This window comes from Rana temporaria, chromosome 10 (assembly GCF_905171775.1).
Source record: "Rana temporaria chromosome 10, aRanTem1.1, whole genome shotgun sequence".
NCBI classification, from domain to species: Eukaryota; Metazoa; Chordata; class Amphibia; order Anura; family Ranidae; genus Rana; species Rana temporaria.
The window spans coordinates 136,966,028-136,990,568 of record NC_053498.1 but is presented as its reverse complement, the minus strand read 5'-3'; the positions used below and the strand labels follow the sequence as shown (position 1 = coordinate 136,990,568).

At 46.0% G+C, this 24,541-nt stretch overlaps 1 protein-coding gene across 2 annotated transcripts in view; it reads left to right on the top strand.

The window, feature by feature from the left end:
* Nucleotides 1-20,136, top strand: part of GLB1L2 (galactosidase beta 1 like 2) — a 67,277-nt gene extending 47,141 nt beyond the window's left edge. For both annotated transcript variants that reach the window (XM_040326362.1, XM_040326363.1), the window contains exons 12-19: nt 2,956-3,059; nt 5,759-5,905; nt 5,988-6,059; nt 10,710-10,788; nt 14,279-14,366; nt 16,509-16,623; nt 19,324-19,440; nt 19,511-20,136. In XM_040326362.1, coding sequence (XP_040182296.1) covers nt 2,956-3,059; nt 5,759-5,905; nt 5,988-6,059; nt 10,710-10,788; nt 14,279-14,366; nt 16,509-16,623; nt 19,324-19,440; nt 19,511-19,597 — 809 coding nt within the window. In that variant the 3' untranslated portion in view covers nt 19,598-20,136. The remainder of the gene's footprint in view (nt 1-2,955; nt 3,060-5,758; nt 5,906-5,987; nt 6,060-10,709; nt 10,789-14,278; nt 14,367-16,508; nt 16,624-19,323; nt 19,441-19,510) is intronic.
* The last annotated feature ends 4,405 nt before the right edge of the window (nt 20,137-24,541 follow it).

Genomic DNA, 24,541 nt, shown 5'->3' with positions numbered 1-24,541 from the left:
GTACCACCCCAACCTGCCTTTTGCCACCCTTACTTGCCCTATGCCACCCAACCTGCCCTGTGCCACCCCAATCTGCCTTTTGCCATCCTTACTTGCCTTATGCCACCCCAACCTGCCCTGTGCCACCCCAACCTGCCCTATACCCCCCATCCTGCCCTGTGTCACCCCAGCCTGCCCTGTGCCACCCCATCTTGCCCAATGCCACCCCAACCTGTCCTATTCCACCCCAACCTGTCCTATACCACTCCAACCTGTCCTATACCAACCCAACCTGCCCTTTCCCAACCTGCCCCATACCACCTTAACCTGCCATATACCACCCCAACCTGCCACTTTACCACCCTAACCTGTCACTATACTGCCCTATACTATCATTTACAGGGGCTGGTTTGGGGTGCACCCTGTGACTGTGCGCTGCCTGCATGGTGCTGGGCAGCCTAGACGGGGGGGTGACACCATGTTTTACCGCACCAGGTGACACCAACCCTAGTAACGCCACTGCGCACCCGTTGCCACTACTGCAAGTGCACGGTTCCAGTGCAGGCTGCAGAGTATCGCTGCTGGAGGGGGTGCATGGTGGGTGGAGTGCATGTGCAGGGTGACAACAGTGAACCTGTTGAACATCCTGTCTGGGTGTCCTTCTCTTCCGTGTAACTCCTCCCCCCCCCTCACAGTCGCTTTCATCCATACAATAAGCAGACTGTCCGAGCAGAAGGTGGAGCTGTCCAACTTTTCAAGTTAAAAAGCTTGTGATTGATTGCTAGGGGCAGTCCTAGCAACCAAATCGCCTGTCTGTTACATGGAAAGCTGAACAGCTCCCGCCTTCTGCTTGAACACGTCGCATCCTCTCCCTCTGTCTTCTCCCTGCTGTGTAAGGCCCCGTACACACTTCCGAGAAACTAGACGAGAAAAACACATGTGTAAGAAGGGGGGGGTCATTGTTTGTGTCTGTGATTTTTTTAATATGCAGCATGGTGGGGGGACGGGGGTAAATGCACTGCCACTGGTCATAGTAACTGATGTATTAGACCCCTTTCATACTGAGCCGCCCATAGTGTCGGCGGTAAAACGCCGCTATTTTTACCGCCGACAATTGCGTATAGTTTACTGTGTTTGGGTGCGTGTTTGCAAAAATTAAGTGGGCCGGTCTGGATGAAGTCCAGGGCCAAATTTTTGTCCCAGTCCACCCCTGGATACAGACAGCCCAGCTTTGGAGGAAGCCCACACGACTGCCCCCATAGAAAGCAGCTTCACTCCCTGGGTATCTCTCGACTACTAAAACTCCCTCCTTATTGGATTACCCTTACATATACTATCCCCCCTGCAGTCCATAATGAATGGAGCTGCAAGACTCATCCACCTTACCAACCGTTCAGTGTTCTCCACCCTTCTCTGCCAATCCCTTCACTGGCTTCCATTCGCCCAACGAATAAAATTCAAAGTACTAACAATCATTTACAAAGCCATCCACAACTCTGCCCCCAGCTACATCACTAACCTAGTCTCAAAATACCAACCAACCCGCTCTCTTCGGTCCTCTCCTAGACCTCCTGTTCTCTAGCTCCCTTGTCACCTCCTCCCATGCTCAACTCTAAGGCCCCATACTCACGAGCAAACATGTCTGCTGAAACTGGCCCGCAGGCCAGTTTCAGCAGACATGTTTGGTCGTGTGTGGGCGCGAGCGGGCCGAATTCCAGCAAACATTTGCCCGCCGGGCCTTTTCCCAGCAGACAAATATTCCTGGACTTGTTTTAAAACAGTCCGCTGGAATTCAGCCCGCTCGGACATGTACGGTCGTCAGTACAGACCTACCGTACATGTCCAGGCGCCCGCCGTCCCTCGCATGCGTCGAATGACTTCGACGCATGCGTGGAAGCATTTTAAAGGCGGGCCGCCCACGTCGCCGCGTCATTGTCGCGGCGACACCGCGTCATCGACGCGGCGACACCGCGGACACGCCCCGCGTATTGTTTACGCGCGGACTTCTGTACGATGGTGTGTACAACCATCGTACAGAAGCCCTCTGGCAGACATGTATGGTGGAAACGGTCCGACGGACCGCTTTCACCATACATGTTTGTCCGTGTGTACCCGGCCTAAGACTTCTACAGAGCCTCTCCCATCCTTTGGAACTCCTTACCCCAATCTGTCCAACTGTCGCCTAATCTATCCATCTTTAGACAATCCCTCAAAACCCTTCTCTTTAAAGAAGCCTATTCTGCTTCTTTAAAAGATACCAGAACACACCGGTCAGCACTCATGGCCAGTGCTAGTTTTCCAAAATGCCCGTTCGGCCAGCTTCTGCCAGACAGGCTGGTGTACACACGGGCCAAAATGCCAGGCAGTTTCTGTTGAACCGACTGATATTCGGCCTGTGTGTGCCAGGCCTTAGTGTTGTTGATTCTCTCCACCCTAAGGCTGGGCCATACACTGCGAGAATTTTTTCAGTTCAGCCCACAGGCTTAAAAAACAGATTCCTCCATCCATGCTATACAGTAGGGATAGATACATCCCCTACTGTGACCATTGCAATGTGAAAGCTGCCACAGGTGGCTGTCAGAATACCCAAACAGCAACTGCATCTAGTTGGATACAACTGCTCTTCGGCAAAAAATACTTTTCAGGTGGGAGGGACCCGATAGGACCGCTCACATAGGGAATTTTGGCTGATTCATCAGGAATGGCCAGCTTAATATTGATCAGCCAGTGAGGTCTGCAGGACCCACAGTGCACTGGACCTCTATGGCTGCTCAACTCATGGAAAGACCTAGGAGTGATTGGTCCTTCATTGGAGACTGAGGGGCCCTATGTCTCAAAATGATGTCCTATGTCTCAAAACTCAAAAAATTGTCTCAAAACTTTTCAGTGCTACTTATCCATACAGATAAGTCCTATAGATAATCCAATCCATACATATCCATATAGTTACTGTGTCATATGTGTTTGATGTTACAGTGGAGCCGCTTCTACCTGCACCTTCCCTGCTGCCAAAAGGAGCTTATACCGTAAAGCTGAAACGCAGCCTGTCGCTGTGGGAGGTCCTGCATCTGACAGGAGAGGTGAGGGGGTGGGGGTTATTTTCTTACCTGCTTGCTTTATACTCTGTAGGTCTGAGGTCAGCAGTTTTATAGTCTGCACATAGTTTTAAGGTTGAATATATATATTTTATTCAGTTTACCAAGAATTGGAAAACGACAAACAGTCACTCCTAATAATGAGTGTAATGGTACATAAACATAAGTAAAGGAAATCTCCATGCCAAATAGAAAAATAGACTTATAAAAAGATGGCGGAAGATATTTCCCTTTAAAACAAATATAGATGTGTGTCATAGAACAATGTTTAATGACCATTAACCACTTCCCTACTGCCGGCCATCATATGACGTCCTGGACTTTCGGGGGGAAATTTGAATGCTACTCCTGCAGGCATTGTTCAGATATCATTCTTTGCAGCTGGCGATTCTGCGCACGATAAGAACGACCATAGCGGCAGTTCCACTGCTTGATCATTCTTATAGGAGAGGGGAGGAGACGTCCCCCCCCCCTCCCGCCGCCATCCGGTGCTTTTCCGGGCTCTACCGTGCCATTGGAGGCCCGGAGAATCAATTGGCCATCGCCGGATGACGACAATAGAGATTTCCGGTGACCAGATGGTCACCAGTCATCTCTGACAATCGGAGGCCCGGGCGTGACTTTATGACGTCATGCCCGGGATCCTGAATGTAAACAAAGCCGCAGTCACGGCTGTCAGCATGAGATTGGTGAATTTTTTTTCTCGGTCTCATGCTTTCCAGCCTGGAGGAGAGATGTGGGGTCTTATTGACCCCGCATCTCTCCATAAAGAGGACCTGTCACAATAGATTCATATTACAAGGGATGTTTACATTCCTTGTAATAGGAATAAAAGTGATAAAAAAAAAAAAAAAAAGTGTTAAAAAAAAAAAATTAAGTAAAAAAAAAAAATATGAAAATGCCGTAGCTTGCTCTCAGAAGCGAACACACACGTAAGTCCCACATATGTAAACGCCGCTCAAACCACACATGTGAGATAACGCCGCATGGGTTAGAGCGCGTGCAACAATTCTAGCACTAGACCTCCTCTGTAACTCTAAACTGGTAACCTGTTAAAAATTTGAAGCCTCGCCTATGGATATTTTCAACTACCGAAGTTTGGGGCCATTCCACGAGTGTGCGCAATTTTAAAGCGTGACATATTGGGTATCTATTTACTAGGTGTAACATCATCTTTCACATTATACAAAAAAATTGGGCTAACTTTACTGTTTTGTTATTTTTGAATTCATGAAACCGTTTCTTTTTCCCAAAAAAAGGCGCTTAAAAAATGATTGCGCAAATACCGTGCAAGATAAAAAGTTGCAATTACCGCCACTTTATTTTCTAGGGTATCTGCTAAAAAATATATATAATGTTTGGGGGTTCTGAGTAATTTTCTAGCAAAATAATTATGATTTTTACATGAAGGAGAGAAGTGCCAGAATAGGCGCGGTAGGGTATAAGTTTTTCACTCACTCACTCAGGGAAATAATAGGAATAAATGTGTGTAGCATATGATTCATAGTATAAATCGGCAGTCAAAAATGGAAAACAGGTGGATAATATAGCAAACAAAAAGGAGAAGGGATAATCATTGAAAAAATAAAGAGAAGAATATAGGAAATGAGTTCACTTTAAGGGAAAAAACTAATGAGAATACAAAAGGGAGAGAAGTAAATATACTGAGTGACTCTATTCCTCATTTTGTCCAAAGAAGAGTAATGCATCCATATAAACCATGTATTTTTAAAATTCTCCCACTTATCGATCTCCTTAGCGCACATTTCCTCCATCAACACTATATTATTGATTTCGTTCACTCAGGAATATAGGGGTGGGGCAGCGATATTCTTCCAAAATTTTTTAATAAGCTGGACATTTGAGATTTAATCCTTCCCGGGAGGATAGACAGTAAAGCTATAGAGGAGGAGGGGTGAGAGGTTTATCATAGACCTCTGTGTATATCTGGAAGACCTGCAACCAGAAGGGGCGGATAGTGTCACAATCCCACCATATATGGAGGTACATTCCTCTCTCCGCGTGACATCGCCAACGCCAACATGTGTCCGTAGTTGATGCAAAGATCCGGTTAATAGTAACCGGGACTCTATACCACCTAGATATTAATTTGTAATTTTTCACTTGAGTATAATCTGAAATAGAAGATTTGTGGGTAAAAAGGAATCTCCTGTGGAAACCTCAAATCTCAGCTCCCTGGACCAAAGTTTAGTGAAAGTGGGAGGCGTACTTTGGTTGTGAGCCAATATACGTTTGTAAATCGCTGATAGAGTGTGACGGGGGACCTCAGGGGAGAGACATAAACTTTCAAACCCTAACAAGGGCCTATGAATTTGATTCAAGGTAAATAATGTTTTACAATAAGCGGATAGGTGAAATTTTGTTAGCCAGTTTATCATAGAGGAGGTAGCTGTAGGGTGGGCAGGTAGGATCCAAGACACTCATGTACAAATGAAGGCGCTATGTATTGGTTTTGTAGTCACCAATTTAATGCAATCCCAATAAAGAAAAATGAATTTGACTTAACAAAACTGACCCTCTGACCAAACTGAAAGCCCCAGTTTTTCTGGGATTAGACCACCTTTGAATAGCTGGATGATGGTAATTCTTTTGGAAGGATACTTGTGCCCTGGACTAACCACTGATTTTCTGTTTTGCTTTGATCCCTGGTTCTTCGTCTGCAGCCATTCAAGTCAGAGGTTCCAGTAAACATGGAGAACTTGCCGGTGAACGATGGAAACGGCCAGTCTTACGGCTACACTTTATATGAGACGGTGATATACGGAGGAGGAAAGTTCCAGACCAAAGGACACGTCAGGGACCGAGCACAGGTGCCATCACAGTTCCTGTACACCTTTGTTATCACATACATGATTTGAGTAGACTTATAGTGTGAACCAATCTCTATTTCAGGTCTTCGTGAGCACTCAGTCAGTAGGATTCATTGACTATAAGAACCAGGACCTGGACATTGCAGAGGTTCCAGTAAGTAACCAACATGTCATATGTCCACATCTACTTCATTATGATTTATAGGTGGACTAAGGTACAGGAAGAATGAGCTGCATGGCCCCTAATGACCAATCATTCCTTTGTCTTTTAGAGCAGTTTAGAGTCTTAGCCATGCACAAAGTTTGGACTATAAGTGATACCCTCTATTGTCTAACGTACGTTATTAAAAATCAGAACATATAAGGTTTCTTCCTCAAGCGTTATACAATACATTTACAGTAATGCCTGATGAAGGAACCTAATAGATCCCAAAACCCTGCATCTTTAATAATTAAAACCGGCCATAGATTGATTGAAATTTAGCCGGTTCACCGGGGACCGGGTGAATTTACATTCTTGTATGGGTAGGGTGCTTGTACAGAAATTACCTGTGCTCCTGTACTCCTGTACAATCGAAAATTTCCACTCGATCATCGCCACCAGCTATAGATTGTAACGCAGTTCAGTGTATTCTGATGGCTGGGAAGTATCCCCACTGTTAGAATACAAAGGCACAGCAGGAGAATTCCCTTATCTTCCCTTTGAATGTGTGAATGAAGGAATTGAGTAATTTTTGTGAAATAAAAAAAAAAAAAAAATCATCTATGGGCTGCCTTAAAGTTTACATCCAGCCAACATTTTTTTTGGCGGGGGGTTTTGGATGGAGTGTGTAAGTATTGGAACCCCTGTCAGTTTTTTCTGTTATCTGGAGCTCCTTCATGAAGATGTATCCTCACTTTTTTTAGTAGAGTATGGAAAGATTTTATTTCCATAGGTGTCCTCCTGTTGCAGATTTCTCCTATTTTTTTCTATCTGGTGAAACATTGCCAGCTGGACAGGAAGTGAAGGTAAATGTCTCCAATACAGCCCCTATTAGCAATAAGAACCCAATAGGAGATTGTAATCATTTCCCACGCTATCCAAAACAAAAGAAATCTAAATAATAATGTTTTTACCATTTAAGTTATCCAATAAAGGCTTTCAATAAAGAGACCCTGTGGCCAGACCATTCATTTCAACAACATTCTTCCCATGGGATTTGTTGTGTATTGAACATTTATACATGTTATTTACCTGTAAATGCCTCACTTTTGTAGATAATCAAAAGCCTTGAGAGGAGACATGAGAAGCCCCAGCAGACACAGTGCTGACGCTCTTTATTAAACATTAGCAAAAAATAGGGTTCCTCCCGATCAGTGGCGGTTGATGCTCAAAATTTGGAGCTTTGCAGCGTAATTTCGAGCATGCGCACTGGGATTTTTTCACGAACGGCGCATGCGTCGTTCACAAAAAACGTCAAATACGCGGGGTCAAGTGAAATTTTAATAAATCACGCCCACAACATCCCCATTTGAATTTGGCGGGCTTACGCTGCCACACATACGTTACGCCGCCGTAACTAAGGGCGCAAGTTCTTTCTGCATACGGAACTTGCGCCCAAATTTACGGCGGCGTAACGTATCAGAGATACGTTACGCCCGCAGAAAGATGCGCTCATCTTTCTGAATCCGGGCCAGGGACAGTGAGGGCCTGTCCAACCCCAGGTTTTGGAGCAAAGAACAAGGTAAGTATTACAGCTGTTTCCTCAACCCAAAGACTTAACGAGACACTGTAAGATTTTTTTTCTTTTCAATGACCAGAGTTCAGCTTTAAGATTACCTTATACAAAAAAAGGGGATAACACTACAATGGAGAGACAGTAAACCACCATCCATCGCGAGATGGCTCAACAGAGTAAGAGAGACTGGAGCCATAGAGGACTTGATCCTCTCAGCCCGGAACAAAAGGGAACAATACATAGGAACATGGACTGGATGGAATCAATTTGTAAACACGGAAGAAGGGAAGAGTCTACTGGAGGAGGAGAGCGGGTAGTAAAAGACCCTTTTTGGGTAGGAACAAGTTGGGAAGGGTCGAAGGGCTTAAGTGGGAGTGGTCCCCTGTCTCCGGCGCGGAAGGGGTGGGGGGGAGTTAGGAGGGGGGGGGGGTTTCCTCTTTTTTTTTTTTTTTTTTTTTGGGGGTTTGGGTTTGGGGAGGGGTTAAGCAGGGGGATCATGGAAGGGTAGGGGAAAAGAGGGGAGAGTGTTGTTGGGGGACAATATGGTGGTACTAAGAAATGGGAACGGAAGTTAAGGGTAAAAGGTGGATTGGTATGTGAACAGGGTTAGGGGACGAAGGATTGCTTTTCCTTTTGTTTGGTTTAGTCATTTTAAGTTGATCGGAACCCGTCTTGTTTTCTTTACCAACCTTACATAAGAGTGTAGTGTGAAAAACTACATATATATGTTGCTGTTCCCATTATATATGTTATGTTAACCTTCTGTGAAACTGTCATATAAAGAAAAAGAGAAATAAAGTATAAATATGAAAAAAAAAAAAAAAGATTACCTTATACAGCAGGGGTATTGAATTAAAATTTACTGAGGTCCGATTAGTAAAATTTTCTTCAAGCTGAGGTCCGAATCGCAGTTTTGTGCAATTACTCTGATTCTTTACATCACAGCCCAGGGGTGCAGGCGCGACACACAATTCGTTTGAATGGGTTGCTGTGCCTGAGTTTTCTGCTGGAAAAAGGTCCTGGCATCTTTTTTAAAAATGCAGCCGCATGGAAACTGCATGCTGCGTTTATGTGCGGGAAATTGCACCTTGCATTTCAGTGCATTTAGGAGTCAATGGTACCCCTTCACGTTTACTGTGCAGCACCACATTTTGTGCACAGCTGCTTGTCCCCTTCACATCTTCCCCACCACAGCCCTGCCCCCCTTCACATATCCCCCCACACAGTATTACCCCCTTCACATATCACCCCACACAGTATTGTCCTATCACACATCCCCCCACACACAGCACTACCCCCCCCCCCCCCCACAGCACTGCCCCCACACACAGCATTGCCCCCACACACACAGCACTGTCCCCCCCACAGCACTACCCCCCACAGCACTGCCCCCGCACACACAGCACTGCCCCCCCACACACAGCACTGCCCCCCCACACACAGCACTGCCCCCGCACACACAGCACTGCCCCCGCACACACAGCACTGCCCCCCCCACACAGCACTGCCCCCACACACAGCATTGCCCCCACACACACAGCACTGTCCCCCCCACAGCACTGCCCCCGCACACACAGCACTGCCCCCCCACACACAGCACTGCCCCCCCACACACAGCACTGCCCCCGCACACACAGCACTGCCCCCCCACACACACAGCACTGCCCCCCCACACACAGCACTGTCCCCCACACACAGCACTGCCCCCCCACACACAGCACTGCCCCCCCACACACAGCACTGCCCCCCCACACACAGCACTGCCCCCCCCACACACAGCACTGCCCCCCCACACACAGCACTGTCCCCCCACACACAGCACTGCCCCCGCACACACAGCACTGCCCCCCCACACACAGCACTGCCCCCCCCACACACACAGCGCTGTCCCCGCACACACAGCGCTGCCCCCACACACACACAGCGCTGCCCCCACACACACAGCGCTGCCCCCCCACACACAGCGCTGCCCCCACACACACAGCGCTGCCCCCACACACACAGCGCTGCCCCCACACACACAGCGCTGCCCCCACACACACAGCGCTGCCCCCACACACACACACAGCGCTGCCCCCCCACACACACACAGCGCTGCCCCCCCACACACACACAGCGCTGCCCCCCCACACACAGCACTGCCCCCCCACACACAGCACTGTCCCCCCCACAGCACTGCCCCCGCACACACAGCACTGCCCCCCACAGCACTGCCCCCACACACACAGCACTGCCCCCGCACACACAGCACTGCCCCCACACACACAGCACTGCCCCCACACACACAGCACTGCCCCCACACACACAGCACTGCCCCCACACACACAGCACTGCCCCCACACACACAGCACTGTCCCCACACACACAGCACTGTCCCCCCCACAGAACTACCCCCCACAGCACTGCCCCCCCACACACAGCACTGCCCCCGCACACACAGCACTGTCCCCCCCACAGAACTACCCCCCACAGCACTGCCCCCGCACACACATCACTGCCCCCCCCCCATCCATCACATTTAGATACATTTTCCTCCCTTCCCTCTCCACTCCTACCTTTCACAGAGCGGAGAGCAGGAGGCGGGACAATCGCGAACTGAAGGCACAGCAGCACTGGGAGGGGCGCGGGAGCTGCCGGGTTGAATTTTCAGTGAACTGGTGATTGGCTGCTAGGACCGCCTCCTAGCAGCCAATCAAATCCTGATTAACGTGACAGGCAGCTACCTCTCTGGTCTCGCCCCCAGTCCAGAATTGTCCCGCCTCCCGCCGTCCGCTCCTCTACTCTGCTAATGATAGCGGAGGAGGCTGGGGACAAAAGCGGCGACTAGATGGCGCGATCGCCGCGGTCCGTGAAGAGCAGCAGCTCGGGCCGGACGCGGACCGCGGGCCGCCATTTAGTGATGCCCGTTATACAGCATAATCTACTTTCTTTGTTAAAAACTGGGGAGTTCCATGGCATTGGCCTTCTGATATATGGTACTGGAACTCTTCGGTGATGAACTCTGACCTTTGATGTTCTCAAGTAAACAGTGCTTTCATTTTCACTGTGATAAAACGCACCAATGTTGGTTTAATTTCTATTCAAAGGGTTATAGAAAGCTTCGAATATTAGTAGAAAACTGTGGACGAGTTAACTATGGGACCAGAATAAATGATCAGCGTAAAGGTATCCACATATTATTGTATTATTAACATATGGGGGGGGGGGTAAGGTATATACTGAATAATCAACTCAATTGATATTTTATGTTGTGATTCATGGCTGCCCCCTCAACCCAAAAAAATTACTTTTGCGCAGGCACATGATCGGAAAATCCGACAAGAAAACCGTGGATTTTTTTCCGACAGAATCTTGGCTCAAACTTGTGTTGCATACACACGGTCACACCAAATTCCGACCGTCAAGAACGCGGTGACTTACAACACTACCACAAGCCGAGAAAATTTAAGTTCAATGCTTCCGAGTAGGGTTGTCCCGATACCACTTTTTTAGGACTGAGTACAAGTACCGATACTTTTTTTCAAGTAGTCGCCGATACCGAATACCGATACTTTTTTTAAATGTGTCCCCAAATGCAGCCATGTCCCCCCCATATGCAGCCATGTCCCCCACATATGCAGCCATGTCCCTCTAGCCATGTCCCTCACATATGCAGCCATGTCCCTCTAGCCATGTCCCTCACATATGCAGCCATGTCCCTCACATATGCAGCCATGTCCCTCTAGCCATGTCCCTCACATATGCAGCCATGTCCCTCACATATGCAGCCATGTCCCTCTAGCCATGTCCCTCACATATGCAGCCATGTCCCTCTAGCCATGTCCCTCTAGCCATGTCCCTCACATATGCAGCAATGTCCCTCTAGCCATGTCCCTCACATATGCAGCAATGTCCCTCTAGCCATGTCCCTCACATATGCAGCCATGTCCCTCACATATGCAGCAATGTCCCTCTAGCCATGTCCCTCACATATGCAGCAATGTCCCTCTAGCCATGTCCCTTGATGTGGCGGTGCGATGCAGCGGCAGGGGGGAAAGTATTCTATTTAGGTATCGGGGGTATTTGCGCGAGTACGAGTACTCCCGCAAATACTCGGTATCGGTCCCGATACCGATACTGGTATCGGTATCTGGACAACCCTACTTCCGAGCATGCGTCGACTTGCTTCAGAGCATGCGTGGTTTTTGGTGCGTCGGAATTGCATACAGACGATCGGAATTTCCTACAAGAACGTTTCTTGTCGGAAAATTTGAGAACCAGCTCTCAAATTTTTCTTGGCGGAAATTCCAACAGAAAAATTCCGATGGAGCCTACACACGGTCGGAATTTCCAACCAGAAGCTCACATCATGGCAGAATTTCCGATCGTGTGTACGCGGCATTTCTTAAAAGACAAGGGACTTGCGTCTCTTCAAATATGGCATCCGGAAGGCCAAGCTGCAACTTTGTAACCCTGTTCTGTGCAATACTAACACTTTGAATTGCTTGTGCTGGTTAACAGTAAGCATCATACTGTAAAGGGGGTAAACTCTTGACTTGGTTCTTTCAATGATAAAAAGATCTTGGTATGTATCATTGTTGCATGGTTATTTCAAAGGAGGGGGAAATAAAATGAATAGGGGGTGGGGAATAACAATTATCCACAAAAATCTCCTCCATTCCGTCGTTACTCTGGCTCTGGTCTCTGTGCTGGTGGAATCTTTAACACATGAACAAACAGAAACTCTCTGCAGAAATCAGGTTGAGTGTATGGGTAGTTGACAAATTAATTGAATTGGCACCACATGCCAATTACCATATGACTAGCAAACAAGTATACAACTCTGAGACTTTAGATGTGCTTACAAAGACAAAACTTTCACACTAGCTAAGAAAATTTAGCAGTTTTATTAAAAATGAATGTTAAGAGTCCAATAAAACGTAATTTTGTGTTGCATTGTAATTTTCATAGCAGTAGAGAAATTGTTGATCCCAACATGTTTTGCCCATGGGGGGCTTCTTCAGCAGAAAACCCGCTAGCACGCTTGAAACTGTTTAAGAAACAAATCATCAAATGAATAAGCAAGCACTCAAATAGCATCACACACTGTAGATCCCAGTTTATTGAAGCAAACAATCACCATGAAGTCCCCACCTTTGGGACCTCTCCTCTACCATGTTTCACTTGAAAGGGCTTACTCATAGAGATCATGAGTAAGCCCTTTTGGGTGAAACATGTTAAAGGTAAGGTCCCAGTGGCAGGGACTTCATGGTGATTGTTAGCATCTCATGAATCCTGATTAATTGAAGCAATCAGGGTGAAGTGAATTTCTTTCTGTTTGTTCAATAATCCAGACATGTTATAATGGGAGAGGAGCGCACCTTTCCACTACCATCCGTCTGTGCAGCTTCATGTCCAACCAAAAACTACAAGTGCACTTTAGAGTATCTGTAACAGAGGAGAACCACCTGAGTGGAAGTCTCACATGGAGACCCCCTTTCTCTAATTCCTGGGCTGCCTATGAGATCCAACGGCTGGGGTGTTATACTAAACTTGTAATGGATTTCCTTTTAATGCACTTTTGCATGTTTACAGGTTGCTGAGGAGCAACTCTTACATCATTATTCCACAAGAAAAAAAATGAATTTCATACCTAGGCAGGGCGCACAGGGTGCTTTTGCACCCAGGCGCCTGCAGAGATGGGGGCGCCAAAGTCACAGAGTTCTCCTCTCCCTACTTCTCTCCTTGTTTGTGTCTGTCCAGAACTGATGTGTCTCTGACCAACTCCTGTACTATGTCTGTAGTTTCTGACCATCTCCTGTACTATGTCTGCAATCTCTGACCATTTCCTGTATCATGTCTGCAGTCTCTGATCATCTACTGTACTGTGTCGGCAGTCTCTGTCCATCTCCTGTACCATGTCTGCAGTCTCTGACGGTCTCCTGTACTATGTCTGTGGTCTCTGACCATCTCCTGTATCATGTCTGCCATCTCTGACCATCTCCTGTATCATGTCTGGGGGCTCTTTCTAACTGACTCTCTAACAGAAGCCCTCTCTGTCTCCAGGTCCCAATAAAGTACTCTGCTTCTCTTCCTGTATTTTGTTTATTGTTAAGAGATCATGTAAGGATGCCAGGGTAATGAAGACTTCTTGGGGGAGCATCTCTGTGGTTGAGTCATTGCCATAGAAACATTTGTAAAGGGGAGGAGTTAGTAAAATGACCACACCCATGTGGGGGCGCCAGAAATATTTCTGCACCCAGGCACCTGTGACCCTAGGATCGGCCCTGCCTAAGAAAGATGTGTGTGGTCACTGTTTCTTCTGAATCTACTAAAGTTTTGCTCTGTTCTGAGTCCTGATGAAGGGGGAGTGGTTTGCCCCCGAAATGCATTGGCTGTTTTTGTAAGACCAATTTATCATTAGTTAAAATTATATTGGATTTTTTCTTCTTTTTGGTATAGAACTCCTTTCTGTATTTCTATGGTGCAAGCAATTGTCAAACACCTTTTTTATAGAAGTACATGACAATGAATAATCGCGGAAAGCAGTAGTTAGTTATTGAAAAGTTTGGGAAGATGTTGAGTGATATGGATGACTCCTGTGAACTTCAGTCATGTGTTTGGACCTCAGGTTGTCCTCGACTATCTTGATGCATCTTTTATTTCTCTTTCTCAGGTCTAGTCGGTGATGTGTTTCTCAGGGACGTTCCTCTGCGGAATTTTAAGATCTACAGTCTGGACATGAACTCGACTTTTGTAAGCGGGTAAGAAGCCTTCTCCCCCCCCCCCCCCCCAAAATTTAAATTTCTCATGGTGTGAAATACAACTTGTGGTTTAAAAGTGTATGGAAAAAGTCTGCTCAGCACAAGTTTGCTGTGCTGCCATCTTGTGCTGACATTTTGTGCTTGAGAAGGTTTATTTTCCTGTTCCTCAGGCTACATTCACATAGACCAGTGATGGCGAACCTTGGCACCCCAGATGTTTTGGAACTACATTTCCCATGATGCTCTTGCACTCTGCAGTGTAGTTGAGCAGCATGGGAAATGTAGTTCCAAAACATCTGGGGTGCCAAGGTTCGACCATTACTGACGTAGACCATTTACAAGGCACAGCCTTGCTCGCACATGTGCAGTAGGAAACCGGCTGTGAAGTCGCGAGGCTTCACTGCCTGTTTCCCCCAGGTATGATGCCGGAGCCTGCACCCAAACCTGAAGAATCGGCTCGGGTAAGGAGATCGCTGAATCCCTGAACAGGTAAGTGTGCTTATATTAAAAGTCAGCAGCTACAGCATTTGTAGCTGCTGACTATATTTTTTGTGGGGGGGCCTGGAGCTCCTCCTAAAAGAGATAAAATGCCAAAGGCACTGGAAGCAGGCTAGGAAAAACAGCATTGATAGAGAACATCTATCCAGTCCTCTAATTCCTGCCCTGGCTCTAGGCCAGGAGTAACAAGCCACTGTGGAGATGGAGGCATGCTAGGGCGGCATGACATACAGTACAGACCAAAAGTTTGGACACACCTTCTCATTCAAAGAGTTTTCTTTATGTTCATGACTATGAAAATTGTAGATTCACACTGAAGGCATCAAAACTATGAAGTAACACATGTGGAAATTATACATAACAAAAAAGTGTGAAACAACTGAAAATATATTTCATATTCTAGGTTCTTCCACCTTTTGCAGCAGACACATCTCTAGAACTGTTAAGAGGAGACTGTGTGAATCAGACCTTCATGGTAGAATATCTGCTAGGAAACCACTGCTAAAGAAAGGCAACAAGCAGAAGAGACTTGTTTGGGCTAAAGAACACAAGGGATGGACATTAGACCAGTGGAAATCTGTGCTTTGGTCTGATGAGTCCAAACTTGAGATCTTTGGTTCCAACCCCCGTGTCTTTGTGCGACGCAGAAAAGGTGAACGGATGGACTCTACATGCCTGGTTCCCACCGTGAAGCATGGAGGAGGAGGTGTGATGGTGTGGGGGTGCTTTGCTGGTGACACTGTTGGGGATTTATTCAAAATTGAAGGCATACTGAACCAGCATGGCTACCACAGCATCTTGCAGCGGCATGCTATTCCATCCGGTTTGCGTTTCGTTGGACCATCATTTATTTTTCAACAGGACAATGACCCAAACACACCTCCAGGCTGTGTAAGGGCTATTTGACCAAGAAGGAGAGTGATGGGGTGCTGCGCCAGGTGACTACCTCTTGAGAATGCCAAGAGTGTGCCAAGAGTGTGCAAAGCAGTAATCAAAGCAAAAGGTGGCTACTTTGAAGAACCTAGAATATGAAATGTATTTTCAGTTGTTTCACACTTTTTTGTTATGTATAATTCCACATGTATTCATTCATAGTTTTGATGCCTTCAGTGTGAATCTACAATTTTCATAGTCATGAAAATAAAGAAAACTCTTTGAATGAGAAGGTGTGTCCAAACTTTTGGTCTGTACTGTAGTTACATAGTCAATCTGGTTGAACAAAGACCATCCAGTTCAGCCAATGAGAAAAATAAAAACACAAATGGAAAACCTCCATATATACCATCCTATTCCCACAGCTAATCCAAAGGAAGGCAAAAAATAAATAAAGAATGATCCAATTTGCTGCAGCAGGGGGGAAACAAATCATTTGTGATCCCCCAAGAGACAATTGGATGTTCCCTGGATCAACAAGAGAAACTGGAAGTGTGCCAAAAAAAGTAGTGGCCGTTCCAAGCTTCACCCCTCTGTGTGGTTTCAGCAAAGTTGTAGGAATGCATTTCCGGTGACCATACACTACAAAAAGAAAATAACAGGTTTTCTTTTTACAGAAGTGGGCTACAGCCTTTCTAAATAAATGATACGTTTTGTTATGAAGTTGCTTCTCAGTGGAGTTCTTCTTTAATATCTCGCATCCTTGTTAAGTCTGAACAGTGTCCGTTGGTCAGATGTGAGTGAGGAGGAGAGGATAGGCCCGGCGTTCTTCCAAGGGGCTTTAGAAATCGGTTACTCTCCACTGGACACTTACCTGTGCATGAAGGTAAGTCCTAAAAATGTGTAAATGATGTATTTCCGTGTTTCATGTGTGTTAGGTGCCATTCACTGTGAGACAGCATGACACAGAGACCGCCTCCCTTCTACCAACTGGTACTAACAAGGGATACATGCATCAATTTTCTGTGTAAGGTTAGGAATTTTTAGGCATTTTTCTAACTTTTTCCTTTTGACAGTGTGACACGTTTTGCTGTATTGTACAACAAGATCTTCAATAAAAAAGATCTATCACCTCAAAAAAAAACAAAAAAACCCAGGGGTCCCAGTTCACATAGCAGTTGTCCCCATTAAAATCCAAGAGGTAACTTGCCGACCTCCTCATGTAGATATACGTCAGCAGAATGGCACGGACAGGCACATCAACGTACCTGTACGTGCTCTGCTTGACGTGGGTGGGGGGTCCGATCGGGACCCCCCCCCCCCCGCTACATGCGGCGGTCGGTAAGCCTCAGGGAGTGATCCGGGACGACGGCGCGGCTATTCGTTTATAGCCGCTCCGTCGCGATCGCTCCCTGGAGCTGAAGAACGCCTTGGGTCTTTAGGCAGCATATTGGTCCGGGGCTTAAGTGGTTAAATAAAATACATTTTACTTTTCTCTCATTGCTGGCTCTAGCTCAACCCTAATAAACCGAAAAAAAGGGGAAGGGAGTTACAGCCAGCATTGAGCCCTGCCTCCTGTGCATTCTGCAATGATCTCTCTCTCTCTCTCTCTCTCTCTCTCTCTTTCTTTCTTTCTTTCTCTCTCTCTTTCTCTCTCTCTCTTTCTCTCTCGCTCTTTCTCTCTCTCTCTCGCTCTTTCTCTTTCTTTCTTTCGCTCTCTTTTTTTCTCTTTCTTTCTTTCTCTTTCTTTCTTTCTTTCTTTCTTTCTTTCTCTCTCTCTCTCTCTTTCTCTCTCTCTCTTTCTCTCTCTTTCTTTCTCTCTCTCTCACTCTTTCTCTCTCACTCGCTCTTTTTTTTTTTCTCTCTCTCTCTCGCTCTCTCTCTTTCTCTCTCTTTTTCTCTCTCTCTCTCTTTTTCTCTCTCTCTCTCTCTCTCTCTTTCTCTCTCTCTCACTCTCTCGCTCTTTTTTTTCTTTCTTTCTCTTTCTCTCTCTCTCACTCTCTCGCTCTTTTTTTTCTTTCTTTCTCTTTCTCTCTCTTTTTCTTTCTTTCTTTCTCTCTTTTTCTTTCTTTCTTTCTTTCTCTTTTTTTCTCTCTCTCTCTCTCTCTCTCTCGACTGGTATTCAGGGAAGAGAGTGGAAACTGTCAGCTTGTGTCGTGAATGATCGCAGCTGGAGAAGAATGCTTTTTTTCACAAAAACACAATCTGAAAACAAAAACTATTAAAATGTGTCCTGCAGATCCCAAGTCTGCCAAAAATAATTTTATATGTATTCTGTGAGAGAAAAAAAAACACACAGGGAGGGAGCCTCCTTCAAAATAGTGAGTGACCCGCTCACCTCCAGAATATGAGCACTGAGCCAACAAGGGTTAAACTTCAAGAAGGAACTTCTCTCCAGGAAAAACACCAGGAACAGATTGATTGTGGTATTTTGGGGTGTGTTGCTATAACTATATATGATGCTGAGTTGTCTCCCAGGCTCCCAAGGTATATGTACTGGTCTTTGGTAGTGCTCCAAATCATAAGTAGATGTTGAGCCTCGGTCAGGTTTTTATGATTACATTTATTTAAAAATACAATCTGACAACGACACAAGCCACACACTACACTAGACTGTCTCAGACAACACAAGCTGACATTTTCCCACCCCTGCACAATTTAAGATTTGTGTGAAAAAAATATAAAAATATGTTTTGGGTCCAGTGTTGCATTCAGTAATTGTCATTTAAAGTTTGACAGCGCTGAAAGCTGAAAATTGACCTAGGCAGGAAGGGGGTGAAAGTGTCCACTATTGAAGTGGTTAAATATCAGTAATGAATTACCGTATATACTCAAGTATAAGCCAAGTTGTTCAGCCCCTTTTTTTGGGCTGAAAATGACCCCCTCGGCTTATACTTGAGTCAGCGTACCTGAGTCCATTGCCGCCTGACCTCACTGTGCCCATTGCAGAATCCGATCTGTGTACCCGAGTCTGTGCAGTGTTAAAAACTCACGCTCCTCCTTGTGCTGTAACGTGATAGGCGGAACACTCGGTTTCCCAGCAAACACTGTGTTCAGTGTTCCGCCTATCACTGGCGCCCTCTCGTCCATGCTATGGTAACGGGACCTGCCGGGGGAACCAACTGGATCCTGCCATACTACGAGTACACCCAGGGAGACTTGCATCCCCACAGTGATGGCACATTCTTTAACGTTACAAACAGTAGAGAGCATGTAGGTGAGAGGATGGTCGAGTTGAAGAGCTGCAAATGGGCACAGTGAGGTCAGGCTGCAAATGGGCACAGTGAGGTCAGGCTGCAAATGGGCACAGTGAGGCTGCAAATGGGAATTGTCGACCCTCTATTCCGCTTACAGTAGCTGCTGCATTCTCACCCTAGGCTTATACTCAAGTTAATATGTTTTCCCATTTTTTTGTGGTAAAATTAGGTGCCTCGGCTTATACTCGAGTATATACAGTAAATACATTTATAAAAAAACAAAAAAAATCTTTTAAATAAACTCACTTTCTTGTCGTTTATAAAAAATGACTATTTAGATGTTCTATACTGACTCTTTGTAATTGTGTTCTTTCCTGTTCTGGTCTCAGGGCTGGAAGAAGGGTGTGGTGTTTGTGAATGGAAAGAACCTGGGTCGCTACTGGAATATTGGACCTCAAGAGACCCTTTATTTACCCGGAACCTGGCTCTGGCGAGGACTAAATGAGGTGAGCCCATTGTTGCCTCTTGCTGTCCATTACACAATCTGATCCCCCAGTAACCTCATTGTTTCTGCAGATCACGATCTTTGAAGAAGAATTTGCTGGAAGCTCGCTGTACTCTGTCGACATTCCCCTTCTTGGGAGGACTCAGTATGTGGACTAGCCAGATGTGAAGAGAGGGCAGCTGAACGTGTAGAACAGCCAAGCACAACCCAAATCAGCATCGTCCTGGCTCTAGGAGGTTAGAAGTATACAGGTTGCAATCTTACGGGTCTTTCCTGGCACAAGCGTTGGTCTTCATCAGAAAAAAAGGCATTTTCAAGTTCTTCCAATGTGTCCATATACCTGCTTTCTTTTCTATACAATTATTCCACACTGACTCTCCAATTTCTAATAGAACTTAATAACAAGGTATTTGGAATATAGACTTCTCAGCTACACAATCCTTCCCAAAATGGCACAGCGCAAATCCTTCCAGGGGCTTCTCTTCATGAAGCTCCAAATACTTGTAAATGAATGTAGAATGTAAACTCAGGTGCTCACAGACTATTTATGTGTATAATAATATTGTTTTTAATGTATTTTTTAAAATGTAAAGGTAGATAATATTGATTTTAATTATAAATGCTACATTGATGGTCTTCCTTTTTGCAAATTTTCTATAAAACAAAAATGTAATTCAATAAACTGTTCTTTTATTTATTTTTATTTTAACATTGATCTGCACTTGTGACTTTATCAGTAAACTTTAAGAACAAGCTCTCTGGCTAAGCCGCCTGCACCCTTATCTGACGGTTCAGATTTGGTTAGGAATTGGTGGGTTAAATAAATATGTTGTTGGCATCTCATTGGTGCGATTTCCCAGCTATAAGTTGTACCAAAATTGGGTGGACTAAAATGCCTTTAGGCTTTGAACATGTAGAGCTTCATGTGAATGAGTAGTGTACAGCGAGTATTTACAAAGCTTCAAGCTTAACCAGTTGCCACCCAGCCACAATACATTTACTGTGGCAGGGGCAGGCTATATCACGTGTAGCACTACCCCTGGAGGAGATGCTGGTTGTTTTGGGTGGCACGATTACCTCTGGCTCTTCCGAATTCCTAGGGATGCATGATGCATTTAGTAGAAGTAAAGGAATGTCCGCAACAGTTGCTCTTTGCTGTGCTCTTTATTACCCAGCCGGGTAAAAATGATAAAACTTGTGGTGAGGAAAGTAAAGTTGAAGGAAGAAAGGAGAATAGCAAATTCAGGCGTGATGGTAGGCAAACAGTCCTGCTCCCAAGCGTAACACTTCTCTGCACCACTCCTGCCAGAGTGGGTTTAGTGTACCCGGACATGCCTCTCTCACTGACCTGGCAGCCGTAGTATCACTCGAACATTTGTAGGATAAAGTCCCTGCCACAGACCCTCCTTAGTGAACGTCAGGGAGACACCTCTGCCACAGGCCCTCTCTGATTGTAACCCTCCTTGGTGAATTACGCCTGGGTCTCCTTCAACTTGTCGCTCAGGTACCGACTGACAGGTGATCAATCCTTCAGTGTCCGGCTACCTTGATCCCCGGTGGTTTGTTGAGGCCCTTTTGGACCGCCAGCCTCTCAATGGCGCTCCTCAGACGGACTCCCCACCATACAGCACTACCGCTTGGGATCTTCAAAGGTGGGAACCCAGTCGCTCACTGGGTCCCCGTTGCTGCTCAAATGTTCCAGACCAACGTGGCCCCGGAACCAGAAACACTGCGTGGCACGCACGCCCCGGCCAGGTAGGCCATAACGCCGGGGCGCCGTGATGTGGCCACCCTAAAGGTGGGTGCCACACTGGACGAAGGAGAACCCAGAACCAATGGCGTCTGCCCCATAAATACCCTCCCCCAGCATGGACAGCGAGACCAAACCCTCCTGATTGGCTGCTGGGGAAAAGCACCCAAGCCTTGACTCCACTGCTGCCATCTACTGCACAGGGGTGGGAAGAACATCCCAGCACAACAGATTAAGCCCACTGCACAGCCAAGCTGAGACAGAGACCCCGTTTTGCACATAATTTGGATCAGAGTTTAACTACACTCTGATCCCCCTCTAAATTTACCGTAAATACCATCGGTACCTAAAGTAACCAGGCGCTACACACGTATATGTACAAACTACACTCCTGTGATCCACAGGAGAAGTACATTCGAACAAGCTTTGGCTGTATTTCTCCTTTTATGCTGAGAGGCGGCATATATACATGTACCAAAATGTAAGCGATACTGTGCCGAGAGCGCGAACCCTCCTGGCACAGTTACGGGCGGATAACGGAAAGCTACTTGCGATCAGGAACTTTAGTATCATGTGGCCGCTGTGACAGCCAATTCCAGCGGTCACATGACCAAAATCCCCATCTCTGCCTCTCGGAGTCTGAAACCTTATGAAGGGCCAGCAGACACCGGTGCTAAGGGGTTAAAGAAAAAGTTCAGCCAAAGCTCATTTGGCTGTACTTCTATGGATCACAGGAGTGCAGTTCATTTTGCACTCCTGTGACCCGTTTTCAGCAGAGAGCGGGCTGAAGTCAGCTCTCCCTGACATAACAGAGTCGTTCCAGGTTCGGGCATCATCACGACCATGGAGTCAGGATCCGCCCAGATCTCTGGACCGGCACCTGGGTCAGCCACTCAACGAGCCGCTGAGAGCCTGAGTCAGCCGCTCCCACCCCCTCCCTGCTCACTGGAGCGCTGGGCTGTGGAGGGGGAGGTAGCGGCCGGCGGGCTCAGGCTCTCAGTGGCTCAACAGTCAGCAGCTTTCTGCTTGGGGAGCTGTGAGAACCAACCGATCATCTGTGATTTGCTGCAATTACAGCTGCAAGTCTTTGGGGATGTCTCTACCAGCTTTGCACATTTTAAGAGTGAAATCTTTGCCCATTTTTCTTGTCAAAATAGCTAAAACTCTGTCAGATTGGATGGAGAGAGTCTGTGAACAGCAATTTTCTTGCCAGAGATTCTCAATTGGATTTACAGTGCCTTGAAAAAGTATTCATACCCCTTGAAATTTTCCACACTTTGTCATGTTACAACTGAAAACTTAAATGTTTTTTATGTGATAGACTAACACAAAGTGGCATATAATTGTGAAGTGGAAGGAAAATGATAAATGGTTTTCAATTTCTTTTACAAATTCATTTCTGAAAAGTGTGGCATACATTTGTATTCAGCCTCCTTTACTCTGATACCCCCAACTAAAATCTAGTGGAACCAATTGCCTTCAGATTCTCAGTATAAATACAGCTGTTCTGTGAAGCCCTCAGAGGTTTGTTAAAGAACTTTAGTGAACAAACCGTATCATACAGGCCAAGGAACACACCAGACAGGTCAGGGATAACGTTGTGGAGAAGTTTAAAGCAGGTTTAGGTTACAAAGAAAAAAAAAATTCAAGTCTCAAGTCTTTTGCAGATTCTAACAGGTTTTCTTCTAAGATTGCCTGTATTTGGCTCCATCCATCTTCCCATCAACTCTCATCAGCTTCCCTGTCCCTGCTGAAGAAAAGCATCCCCACAAAAAGATACTGCCACCACCATGTTTCACGGTGGGGGTGGTGTGTTCAGGGTGATGTCTAGTGTTAGTTTTCTGCCACTCATAGCGTTTTGCTTTTAGGACAAAAAGTACAATTTTGGTCTCATCTGACCAGAGAACCTTCTTCCACATATTTGCTGTGTCCCTCACATGGCTTCTCACAAACTGCAATCTGGACTTCTTATGGCTTTCTTTCAACAATGACTTTCTTCTTGCCACTCTTCCATAAAGGCCAGATTTGTGGAGTGCATGACTAATAGTTGTCCTGTGGACAGATTCTCCCACCTGAGCTGTGGATCTCTGCAGCTCCTCCAGAGTTACCATGGGCCTCTTGGCTGCTTCTCCTTGCCCGGCCCTGCCAGTTTAGGTGGACGCCCATGTCTTGGTAGGTTTGCAGTTGTCCATACTCTTTCCATTTGCGGATGATGGATTGAACAGAGCTCCGTGAGATGTTCAAAGCTTGGGATATTTTTTTATAACCTAACCCCGCTTTATACTTCTCCACAACTTTATCCCTGACCTGTCTGGTGTGTTCTTTGGCCTTCATGATGCTATTTGTTCACTAAGGTTCTCCAACAAACCTCTGAGGGCTTCACAGAACAGCTGTATTTATACCGAGATTGAAATTACACACAGGTGCACTCTATTTGCTAATTAGGTGACTTCTGAAGGCAATTGTTTCCACTAGATTTTAGTTGGGGGTATCAGAGTAAAGGGGACTGAATACAAATGCATGCCAAATTTTTTAGATATTTTTTTGTAGATTTTTTATCATTTTCCTTCTACTTCACAATTATGTGCCACTGTGTGTTTGTCTATCACATAAAATCCCAATAAAATTTGTTTTTGGTTGTAACATGACAAAATGTGGAAAATTTCAAGGGGTGTGAATACTTTTTCAAGGCACTGTATATTTAGGTCTACTACTCCTTGTCTAGTTTAGCAAAGCCATCTCTTCCACTCTGTCCCCTGACAGGAGTTACCTCACACTAACTACAAGTCTACATAAACAGTCGTATTGCCATAAATAAAGTGGTGCAAAGGACAAAGTTAAATATGACCTAAATCAGGGGTCTCCACACTTTTTAGCCTGAGGGTCACATTGTAGTGAGTGAGCTGCGGGCCGGATAAAAGACACAGGAGGGCTGTGTAAACAAATGACCATCACACCCACTTATATGGGGGGGGGGGGGTTCAAGCAAGCAGAGCTTTTCCTTTTTGTTGGACCTCCACTTTAACTTCATAGCTTCTTCATACCTTAATCATACCTTAACTGCTGAAGATAGTTATTTATAATCATTTTTCAAACTCTCTTGTAAGGTGCATAGGTGGTACTTCAACCTTCCTTAATGTGGGACTTGAGGGCTGTTTGGAGGTCTGCACCTGGCTCTGCAACCAGCCATACATCAAAACGATATGTTTGGCGGAACCAGCACTACACATCACCCTGAACACACCATCCCCACCGTGAAACATGGTGGTGGCCGCATCATGTTGTGGGGATGCTTTTCTTCAGCAGGGACAGGGAAGATGGATGGAGCCAAATACAGGACAATCTTAGAAGG